The following is a 12744-nucleotide window of genomic DNA, read 5'->3' as shown; positions in this document are numbered from 1 at the left end:
ATTCCATTTATACCATATAGTTTACTATTTTGAGAAGTTTCTCTTGGAATTTGTGTTTTTTCTGAAATACATGGCTATATAAAACTGAAATTTTATGAAATTAAAAAAAAAAAAAAATTAGCCCTGTTATATTTCTGTGATTTTCTAATCGCTACTATAACTGAACAGAAATTACAGTAATTTACCACCAGCATAGACAAAATATCAAAAAACAAGTAGAAATATTCTTATTTCTCACTGGTACACAATAGGCAGGTTCCCCTCCCCATTTTCCCTTTCATGTTTAGGCTTTATGGCCTGTCACAACAAAGTAGTTTAGTTCTTAGAGTAGTTAATCCCATCTGCATTAAATAGGTTTCTATGTATGTAAGTTGTGTGTGTTCTGACCAGTCTGCCTACAGAATGAAATCCTGAGTTTCTGGGAGGAAACCCCCCCCCTCCATCATATGAGACTAGCTAACTTACCTTCATTCGGAAAGCTATGATAAAAGTTCTTCATATCTTAGGATACAAACCCAGGTCTTTCCAACCAAAGGGCATCAATGATACTGAATGAGCTACTGAGGCCAAGTTTCATCTTTAATTTCATCAGAAATTTTGTTAATAAGAAAAAACAGAAACAAAAAGCTACACTGAAATTACTTTCTTTTAGCTAAAGCAGGTATTGCAACCATGTTTGATAAAAGTTCTTAAAATGTCATGATAAAAATATTACTATTAATAAACTGGTTTAAATACCAATAGAAATTTATAGATTATAAAAATATTATAATATATTTTTATATTATATTATAATATATTTTATAGATTATAAAAATAGAAATTTATAGATTATTTCAGTTAATCCTGTTATGCACTTTAATGTACACTAATAAATATACTCAAAATTGTTCCATATATTATGAACACTAGCTACCTAGTTTAGAAAGAAACCATAGGTTATTAAAATTATAACATAGCTATGGAATGCTGACTAAAGACAGATAAAAGGCCTTAATGTAAAGTGTGGTGGCAGGCAGATAAAAAGAAGAGGACAAGTTATATGACAGACTGGAAAAGGGATCTAACAGGAACAGATAATGGAAACATTTGTTAATATATATTATTACATAACACCTCCAGGGAGTCCAAGGACTCATCGAGGGATGGTACCTGCTCTACAACTCTGTTACTGCTACTCAATCCACCAACTGACCACAACTACACAAACAGCATCTACCGCCGACCACCACCACCACTAGGATTTCCAAAGACAATCACAAACATCCATGCCCACGGTGGGATTCAAACTCCCCAGTCTTTCGGCTGGAGAGCAGATATGCTAACTACTCGGCCATCCAGGCTTGCATATATATTTTGCACATGGTGAGCAAGCAGGTGGATCAAGCTGCTGGAGGAAGTGTTGAGTGTAATGAGATTAAAAGAATTTAGAGAAAGGTATGGTACACCTATATGAATAATTACTAGAATATGAGTGATGATGTGCATGGCAGAAGTAAGTGATGCAGTGACAGTGAATGAGCTTAGAGTGGAGTATTGCAGGCACTGTGTGAGATGGAGTATGTCTGAGTCCTGGAATACCATATCAGTAATCAGTATTTATAGTAAAGTTATAGCAAACTAATGTTTGTCTAAGATTAAGAAACATATGAGTAATCAGCTTGCACAGCAATTAACATATGTATTATTCTACTACACTGCTTTTATATACAAGAGTATGCATACATATCTAATGCATGTATACTCTTGTATACATACATTAGATATGTGTGTACACACACACACACACACACACACACACACACACACACACACACACACACACACACACACAAAACAGTCTTTTTTGTTGTTATTGTTGTTGAAACAGATGTGTTTTCAGGGAAACAGTAGGTTCTTCTCCTTATGTGTGAAGAATGAAATAGCCAGGGATCTGTATTTGAGCAATAAAATAATTTCCACTAATTCATTGAAGTCCAACTTGCACAACAAATACTGTATTCTTGTAAAGTAAGTTATTTTGAACTGGGTCAAATAATAATAAACATCGTTTTGCACATTGTGCACTGAATTGTTTAATGTATAAAACTGTTGTTTGTACTTTAGTTTCTTAGGCATGAGAAAATAATGCAGATTCAGAGGTAAATGACCAAGACAGTTAATGAATCTGGAATGTTCCCTATAAGGAAAGTGATGTTTGGGTGTTACAAAATCTGGTAGACAGGTGTAAAAGAAGGAATATGATAGAAACAAGTTATTAAGAGGTTTATTTCAAAAGAAATTTCTTGACACATGACAGAAGAAAGAATCAGGAATCCTCTGAAAGTTGAGCAACAGTTTGGGTTTACACAAGGAGTAGATTTTTCTGCTCTGAGACTGATGAACAAGTGAAATAGGCTACAAGTTTAGTATACCAGTGAATGAATTTAAGAGAGGTCTGATAAGCATTATGTAAGTAATTGTTAGTGGGAGTCTACTCTGATGAAATTTAGCACACCACAGAACTTCCTGAATAATAATAATCTGGTATTTGGGAAAATATCACCATATCTTGTATATGGTGATATTTATAAATATCTTGTATACTCTCAAGAGGAGTATACAAGATAATATGATAGTACAAAATGATAAAGTTTATTGTTAACTTCCTATCAACAAATTTCCTTCAAATTAATCTACTATTTAACAGAATTAATATTCAGATCTTATATTTCATCTTTTAAGGCTCTTCTAATTGCATCAAATCATTTGGATGTAGGTCTTCCTCTGGAACGTTTGTCTGCCAAATTTGCATCACCTGTTTTCGTAACCTTTTCTTTCTTTCCTTCTTTCTCTCTCTTTCTCTGTTTAAGTGACTAAACCACCTTAGATTAATTCCACTCATACATTCTTGAATGCCAAAAATCAAATTCTCTTCTAATATCTTTATTTATAATTATGATGTTGCCACTCATGCCACATGTTCACTCCTTTTATTCTATATATTTATATTTTACTGACAAATAATTATATTAATACATATCTTTTATTGATGTACAACTTTTTTATTCTACTGTCTGAAAAATACCAATTCAAAATTGGGTATAATTGTTTTATAGTTATACATCAAATGAGAATATTACTGCATTATTACCAAGCTTGTTTTTATTTCATAATGATCTGAAAACTTTAATGAAAGAATAACTAGCAGAACTGATTAGAAAATTTAACATTTCAACTATGAAAGGAATGGTAGTTTATGGTTCTATAAGTCACTGATCTTGATTATTACTTTGGCTCAGTCCTCTCTCTCTGAGAAGGATTGACATAATTGTCCTACATTTTTGTTCCCAATCTGAGCTTGCATATGCATTAGTTATTATAGAAGCTGAGATTTTCCTAAACAATCAATTTAATTTTGTTCCCAGTGAATCTACTTTTCATAATACTGTACAATGTTAGTTATGAGGATCGGCTGAGGGAATGTGACTTCTTCTATTCACCAAACTCTGCAGTGTGACTGCAGAGTTTGGTGAATAGAAGAAGGAGAGGTGATATGATTGAGACTTTTAAACTGTTGAGAGGTGGTTACAGGGTTGACACTGGGGAGTTCTTTTGCTTGGTTGAACAGCGGGAAAAAGTGATGACAATGGTCCATCCCTGGAAGTTCCGAATGTAAACTGTGAGCAAGAGGGTGAGGAGTGGTTTCTTTTTTTGTGGAGGGTGGTTGAACCATGGAATGCATTGCCTGATAGAGTAGTGAGAGCAAGAACGGTCAATGAGTTTAAGGAGTGGTATAATAGACTGTGTTTCGTAGGAGGGACCTCCCACGATGAGTCTTTTGACTCCTTGGAGGCCTAAATAATAATAATAATACATACAGCCACCACATTAAAATAAGAAAATATAAAATAAAAGTCATTAGTATATGAAATAGTACTTAAACAACTTTCTTATCAGATATTCATAGCGACTAATAATTTCTACTTTAATGTCACTTTTCACATATGCTTGTTTACATCAACTACTGCACTGTCGAGCCACTTCACTTCCAATATGTAGGGTAGTGGCTTCGCACCAGGCAATAAAAATCACCTTCCACCTAAAAATGATCACCAATATCCACACTACAGCAGCATATAAACCATGGGTTGAAAAGCAGAAATGCTACCTTTGATGTCTGTGCTGGTTAGATAGAAAATAATACACCAAACCAGAAAATGCTCATTGACCATATCACGTGTTAGGACTTAAGCAGGAGGCTACTGTTCCTCATGTAGTTGTGGGTGTGTGCACATAAGAGAGAGAGAAAAAGAAAGAATCAACAACTTGTAATCCAATAATGGGACTAAACTACTAAGGAAGGTTAGTCAAAATTTTGTATCTAAAAGATAATTTTGAAACCCATGTTTAATGATAATTCCATCCACAAAAGCCTAATCCACAGCACATTCATAGTATGAGTAACTATGAATTAGATAATCCAGTAATCCTGCTACAGAGGCCAAGTATGCTCTTTTTATGCCACTTTAACCATAAATGGATAAGCCAGGTGGAGGTCTCACTGTAAGTGACTAGAATCACTTAGAGTGAAACCCACAGCATGCTAGTTGCAAACTGGAGATGCTATCCACTAAGTCACCCAGACAGAGAATTTTGGGTTAATAGTGTAACCGTTTCATAATTTAGAAAGGCTAATTAATTTTCAAACAAGTTACAATGATATAACTATGAAACCTGACTGATAGGTATTATTGGTTCAAGGAAAATGTTATAAATTTGGCATAAGAATGCAATTTACATCCAAAACAGAATTACAATAGCCTCAGCTTATATAAAACTTTCCAAAGAAACCTATCAGCTCTTCCCATGGAATTTATGAGAAGTTTGGTTGCAGTGGCTTTGATGGTGTGAATGCATTATTTCTTTCCAAATTTTAAGGTAATTCTGTGAAAAGAAAAAAAAAAGTGATACCTATAGCACTTTGGTCAAGGATAACGTGAAAGGAAAAAAGTAACTGTTTGGTACATACCATTTACTATTGATAAGGTTTTGTATTACTGTCTAGTCCATATATGCTAAGTGTATCTGTTTAGCTTCAGCTCTTTGCCTTGAATTGCAAGCTAATTTCTGTCATCTCTTCACTTTGTAATGTGTCTCAATTATTACAAATTTTTGTGACATAAATGTGTTGCATCACAGCTAGAGATTTATAAAATATGATTTTTTTTGTTGGGGGGGGAGGAATAATGCACTAAGACTTTTGCAACCAAAACATGATTTGGAAATACAAAAGGACTCTTAGGGAACCAAAAATTTTCTTTGCCTCAATGAATAACAACAACAAGACTAAAATAACAAGTAGATTTGGATTTTCAGAATAATGTATATACTGTGGTCCAAAGTAGCAAATTTTCTATAATACATGAAATACAGCCTATCTGACATAACCTGTTCTAAGAATTTTTTTAATTATATTTCTTAAAGAACAAAAATATCTATCTGGGTCCTGAACACAGACACACACTAACAGATGTCATTTAGGTGCTTTTTTTTGTTGGCTTTTTTTTTTTTTTTTTAATGGTGTACACCACTTCAATGTACAGCAACCATGTTTTTGGTGTTCATTAGTTCTTCTTAATATTGGATTCACATCACTCAAAAAAAAAAACGAGTAAAAATCTATTTTAAAATAATGTATTTTTTTTTTTGCTAATAAAAAAAAAGATGTGATATGGGATGTACATAAGATGATTAAGGATTGAAAATGTGCTGACTGCTTGTAAATAGTAAATATCTGTAAAAAAATATTAAACAAATTTTCAATTGGAAGTTTGGCTTTATAACAATTTTGCTTTGGAATATTATTTTTAAGTATTATCTTTTTAGCTAAAATCTGAATACCACCACTCATATGACTGTTTTGAAAAATATAAAATAAAATAAAAGCAAGTTAAGCCAAAAAGAGGTAAGTTACCCTAATCACTAAAATGAAAGGATATTAAAGATTAGACTAGACTTTCATTAATGCTCTTGGGTTTGCAAAGATGCTGTACTTCAAGGCATCATTATCTTTAAATATTTATGACCATTGTTGCTTAAAAGCATACAAATTAAGAAAAGTATAGAAAACAGAATAATGGCAGAAAAGATTAAAAAAAATTCTCATAATGGTGAGTTAGCCGATCTCATACGGAGGTAGCAGGGTTTTTTCTCCCGGAAACTCGGGTTTTTCATCCCGCATACGTACAAATCGTCCCTTCAGAACACACGCAATTTACAGACAAAAATTACTAGTTGTGGTGGTGTTGGAGGTGGGTGGTAGATGGCGTTGATTCGTAGTAGAGGTAAGGTGTCCTCCCGCGATGAGTCTTCGGACTCCTTGGAGGTATCAGGAATAATAATAATAATAATAATTTTAAAAACTATATGTCTGCTTAAAAAATAATTCATAACCATAAAACTTATTTAAAAAAGTCCTCTTTTATCACTTTCTTTCTTTCCATTAATTAATGCCACAGATTTTCAAGGTCAGCATAGTCCATAAATGCATCAGTAAGTCTCAAAATACATTATTATTGTGGGGGGGGGGGAATACCTTAAACTACACAATTAACATGCTTATTGTACTATAACTTTAAACTCAGTAATTCTTCACTGCATTCTCTACAATAGTTCTATTTGCCCAGAAAAAGTTCATAATGTGATAAAGCTGCAAATATATGCACACAGAATTTTTAAAAAAATCCAAAATACCACATCATGTGAGGCGAGATGATCTGATCAGTGCTGAGTAGTCAAAAGCTACTCGTGTCCTCAGAAAATATTACATAGATCATAATGAAATATATAAGAAAAAGATATTTTGAATAACTAAATAAATGTATATTAGGTTTTGCCTCAAAATGAAAAGTTCTGAAAAGAGAACCTCTTTGCCTTGTTCTAAACATCATATTCAGCTGTGCTGTTTCATTTAATAATCAAGACAGCCAAGAAAACATACTGGAATAACTGAAGAAAGCTGAGCTTCACCTCAGCTTTCTTCAATTCATAGCACCAATGAAATATTAAAGGTGATCAGTTTCTCACGTGGGTAAAAGATTGGCCACCGAAAATAGTAGCTTTAATGCAGTTGCCTACTGTCTAGCTCTAGATGCATCCTTTTATCAAAATTAATATTACTGTTTTATGGATGGCAGTTGCATAAATTATCATTTTGGTAATGTAAATTATTTGTATGAACCAATAATAGAATTATACTAGTTATTATATTCTCCAAAGGTCAAATACCTGAAGATAGTGAAAAAACGTACTTGTGCTATCAAAGAATGCAATTAACTTCCACCGCTTCTAAAACACAAAAATATTCTCTTTCCAATTTTTTTTTTTTTTTCAAATGTTGTACTGATATCGACGAATGGCAGTATGTAACACTTAAAACACAAGGGAAATTTGATGGTGCAAATGCTTAAATAATATCCCATTTTACACCTGTATAATTAACATCTATGTTCACCTATTTAGATAAATTTCTATAATAAGAATATATATATATATCTCACACTGCACGCAGGATCTTCAGAGCATTCTTCTAAATAAGAGCGACAATGTTAATAATATCGGCGCGGGCATTTGGATCTAATTTTCTGAAAATGGCTATTGAAGGACTTAAAAGAAGTACCCTATGTAAAAAAAAAAAATAATAAAAAAAAAAAAAAAAAAAAAAAAAAGCTCGGTTTCAAACTAAGGAAGAATTTTTAAATTGGAATTCATGAGTTTTTACTTTTATTTTTTAATCTGTTAACTGAGTTAGTATTGCTATTACATATACAGTATATATAGTTATGAATTATGTGTATGTATACACACCGCCGGAAATTAAAGAAATGTTAACTGAAAATACTGAAGTAATTCTAAAAGAGCATATGTCATATCAAACCTTATCTCAAACTCTCTGATCAACTCACTATCTCTTCCGAAATTGCATTCCGCTCTTCGTGTAAAAATTGCTTACAACAACTTAAAAGAATGGCAGCTATTCTTATCCTCCTTTCACGGAAAAAGTATCCGATTTTCTATCTCGCAAGCTCCTTTCAGTAATTTGCATGTCCCTATCATGTTATCACCACCTCTTCTTTATTCACCAGGCGGTATCAATCCTTCAGTCTCTTCTCATAACGGCATTCCACCGTCGCAATATTACCTTCGTTTATCTACATACGAGCGCTCTCTTACCCCACATGAAACTTGGCTAAATCTGTGCAGGTCAGAATGTAGCCTAACCAAGACTTTCAACAGAGGGGTAACCACTTCCTCTCTCCGCTGGTCTTATATGAGAACTTGATTAAAAAAAAAAAAAAAACAGCCAAGCTAAATGAATTAATGAGAAATATAAGAGTATATATTTGTCAAAAAGGAGTGCATCGTTAATGAATTCCCTCGTTTCTGTCGCAAATATTCCAAGTGTCATATTTGCCCTTCCCTTGTCACTACTTTCCTAATGAAGGAAAAAGGATTTTCCAAATAAAATGTACAGATAAATTAATTTCGAATTTCTGCAACTTCAATAATTATACACAATATATCTGCACCACTGTATTCCGAAATCAAATCATCAGTGATTAGATGTGTTCGTAATTATTTTAACTATTTTCTTAAAATGAGCCAACTGTTTTCTAATGTGAAAAACATTCAAACATTCCTTGAGAAAGCACTTTTTTCCCTGAGGTGACCTCATCCCACATATAATATCCCCCAATACAAAACAGTCATGTTTTCGTGATTCACATCCCCCCCCCCCAAAAAAAAGAAATGATTAACATGCAATGACGTCCTTAAAATGAGTAACTTCCTTATAATGAAAACAATGACGCAAATGCATTATGTTATCTTCATAACTTTATGAATGCATTTTAACTACTGTTCACAGAGAGCATTTTGAGGTGTTTCAAATATATACCTAATCACAAAATAAACATATCCTCCCACAAACGCATTGCCCAGGGAACATATTATTTCAATAAATGGAAGATAATTTTGTAACACCTCATTCTGAGATCTATTTAATGGCATCTCTGCACGACTCCTATTTTGCTTTACTCCCCCCCCTCCCAATCTCCGTACTACTACCAAATGTCCAAACAAAAATGGAATGGTTATATGACACCGTACATGTTGTACGCCGCGATGAAAATACCAACAAACTCAGTCACACTCCCTCGCATTTTGTTAAAGGTGTTACACAATACCACTATTTTATGTGACACTGCTCTGTACTGTCGCCACCATTTCCTCATCACTTTGAAACCGAAAAGCTATCAGTATCCAAGTAAGGACAAACCAAAGTTTTACACAGAAAAATCTCCTCTCTTAAGTTCGTAGTCACAATCTACACGATTGTGACTACTTAAAATCTCTTTTATGCATTTTTTTTTGTGCTTCAAACCCCCCCCCCCCCACCCTTTAGTAATGGCAACGATTATTCGTCAACCCTGACGGAATAACCTTTCTATGGGCACTTTAAATACAGTTATTGTAGAGCCTTTAAGCGCTTTCACTGAGTTCATAAAATTCTTGGAGCACACACATTTGAGGGGATTCGTGGTAGGGGGAGTTACACCACTGTCCACTCTACCAGCACACCCAAAATTCATCCATGTCAATCCATTAATATGACAGTCATTCCTAAAGTTAAACTGACTAAAATAGTTAACTTTACTTACATTATTAAAAGGGGGGGGGGCATGCCAATTTGAGTTTAGAATCTCAGTTAGCATTCTAAACAAGTTGAAGCGTATAATATAGTAATAACTGAAAGCTGCGTATTTCCATTTCCCGGCGTTCCAGTTAAAACCATAACAAATATCTCAATAAAACAGGAATGTATTATAAACTGACCGTTGGGATACCTCGCTTGTCTCTAGTTTTAATTAAAATAAGGAAATGACGCTTCAGTTTAATGGTTCACACACTGTTTTAGTGTTGGTGATATGTATTACTACGCAGATTCTTCTGAAGTTACTCCCCCCCCCCACCTTCTCTCTCGTAACGTGCATTTAAATCGTGTTTATAATTTCATTGGGAGATAAATTCAATTCATTTTTTTCTTTGGACATTGAAAGCTGCATAAATAAACTTGTTTAGACTATGTTTTTTTTTTTCGGTGGCGTCACCACCACATTAAGATTATAAGGTTATAATACTTTTGTGACGCGTTTTTTTATTTCTCCTTAAACTGGTATGGTGTATACAGAAAAAAAAAATATTTTTTATATTTTTCCACCTTATTTCATAACAGAATCTTGACACTTAACTTACAGATGCAGTGACGTCACTGATTAATCGGAATCATATTAGTCCCTTCTCCAAAACTTTTTTTTTTTTTTTTAATCCGGCTGGTAATTTGAAAGGAAAAAAAAAATACATGCAACCATAGCGGACACATGAAAAGTGTTAAGGTACACTAATATATACCATAATTGTAGTTGATCATTATACATCAAAAACAAAACAGACAAAAAACTGTACTTTCATAATACCTTACTTTTTTAATTTTATGCAGTTTTCCTTTCCTTCAGTCAGATTTCCCAGTTTATAAACGACTGCTATATAAGATATGAGTATAAAACTGACTTTTAAAAGAAAACAGCATACTAGAATATCATACTTATTACCTTATCATTATGAATTAATTCATGCCTAATTTGTGTACTCAAGAGCGACCCTACTTCCCATCTTTTCCAAGCCAGTTACATTCATCCTTAGCTCTACATTAACGTATTAGCTATTAATAATATTAATGTGTTAACCGGGAAAGAAGAGATGGATGTAGGCGTCAGATTTACTTTCTACAAATAGAATGATATTTTTAATTGTAGTAGTAATGCTTTCAATACAAATGCTTTAAAATGTCAGACAATTACTTACCTGTTTTAAAAAGCCGGTATCCGATAACGCATTGTCTACTGCTGTTTCATCTGATGAATTTTGTACAAGCTTTAAGACATTACCACTTTCTTCTCCTCCCCCTCCTTCATCGGACCCTGCTGTCCTGAAGTGACCTTGGATGCCACCTAATTGGTTACCTGTTGCCGTAGCACAGCACGAGGAAGAGGATGGCGAATCATCTGAACCTCGGCAATACACAACACCAGTTTGGTTCACATGAACGCTTGGAGTACAGCCCATCGCAACTTGTATTTTATGAAGTGGTATTATGTGCAATATACAATTTGTTAAACTGTGTTAATAAAATAGTTTAAAAATGAACTAAAATCCATATGCAATCCAACGAAAATCTGTTGGCAGTGTAAACAAATTGTAATGAAAGTCAAGCATTCACGATATTTCAAATAACTTGTATTTTTTTATATAATATAATGAGGCAATATTTATTCATCTGTTAAAAACAATTTTTCTCCAAAATATCAAAAACTGTCTTTTAGTTCTTAATTTTTGTTCTATTGTCAATAAACACATTCTGATTAGTAAACAGGGACAGCGATTGGAAAACCTATTACGCTGAATTTGATATGCACTCTTCGTATCACTTAAGAATTACATTGTGCGTAACTACCCAGCGCCCTACATTAGGCGCGAAGCAGAACTTACAGATGAACAACACGCTTTCACGCGCGACTGTTAGTAACATTCACTAACTCCGAGCTAATTTGCATGCCTTACTCAAAGCAATACTATGCATAAATTTTAATTACCAAAAACACGGTCCACAGTGTAAATACAGTAGCATTATTTTAATGATTCTGACCCACTGCATTATCCCAACAAAAAAGAAAACGAATAAAACCACTAGCGGCTACTGGAAGCGCGACAAGAGCGCGCACATTAACAAACAAACCGTACACTTGTCGATCACGGTAGAATATCAGTTGATTCGATGCAGACGGCAACTCACTGTTATCAATGGAGCGCCACCTAGTTGTAAAAAACCTCGCTGACAAAAAAATACATAAATAATAATAGTAGATAGAATTTGGGAAAGGTGTTATGTTATATTTCAATTTAATTTGATAACAGATATAATAGTAGCTAAATACGAGAATATGCAGCTAAATTCAATTAAGCAAGATAGCGAAAATATACAGATCAGTCCATATCATGAATTTATGAAGTTTAAAGTCTTGACTTTAAACTTTGAATTTAAAAATAATCACGATAAATAATAAAGAAAAGCTTTCTGAATTAGAATTATACTCGTAATTGCGTTGAAAAAAAGTTCAGAGGCGATTGACTAAGGTGGTTTCTGGTCTCTGGAATGTAGAGTATGAAGACAGATTGACAAAATGCAATTTGCAGAAATTGGTGGATAGGAGGAGGAAGAGGGGGTATATGATTGAGACATATAAGCTGTTAAGAGGTTATTACCAGATTAATGTCGGGGAGGTTTTGCACAGAATGGGTGAGAATAGCAGAGAACAAGAGGTCATTCCTGGAAGCTGCATAAGGAGGGTTTGAGCAAGGGAGTGAGGAGCAGGTTTTTTGCATGGAGAGTGGTGAGTGATTGGAATGCTTTGCCTGAGAGTGTGGTGTGTGCAGAGACAGTGAATATATTTAAGGAAGAGTATGATAAACTGTGTGTATAACAGTGGACCTCCCACGATGAGTCTTTGACTCCATGGAGGTTTTTATAATAATAATAATAATATTCGACTAATGGAAAGCACTGAAGTCAAAAGTAACTGCCTATACGATACTCCATTGCAAATGTCGGTTTAGTCATTATCTATTTCATAAATACCTGAAAAT

General features: G+C 33.7%; 1 protein-coding gene across 2 annotated transcripts in view; it reads right to left on the bottom strand.

Moving 5' to 3' along the window:
- The window catches only part of Pde8 (phosphodiesterase 8), a 464293-nt gene extending 452467 nt beyond the window's left edge, over positions 1–11826 (bottom strand). For both annotated transcript variants that reach the window (XM_090406572.1, XM_090406573.1), the window contains exon 1: positions 10906–11826. In XM_090406572.1, the coding sequence (XP_090262698.1) occupies positions 10906–11166 (261 nt within the window). In that variant the 5' untranslated portion in view covers positions 11167–11826. The remainder of the gene's footprint in view (positions 1–10905) is intronic.
- Positions 11827–12744: the final 918 nt, after the last annotated feature.

The sequence above is a fragment of the Typopeltis vanoorti genome, chromosome 16, assembly GCF_054136105.1.
Source record: "Typopeltis vanoorti isolate ZY-2024b chromosome 16, IOZ_Tvanoo_1.0, whole genome shotgun sequence".
Taxonomy (NCBI): Eukaryota; Metazoa; Arthropoda; class Arachnida; order Uropygi; family Thelyphonidae; genus Typopeltis; species Typopeltis vanoorti.
The sequence above is the reverse complement of the archived record's forward strand: the minus strand, read 5'-3'. Positions and strand labels throughout refer to the sequence as shown.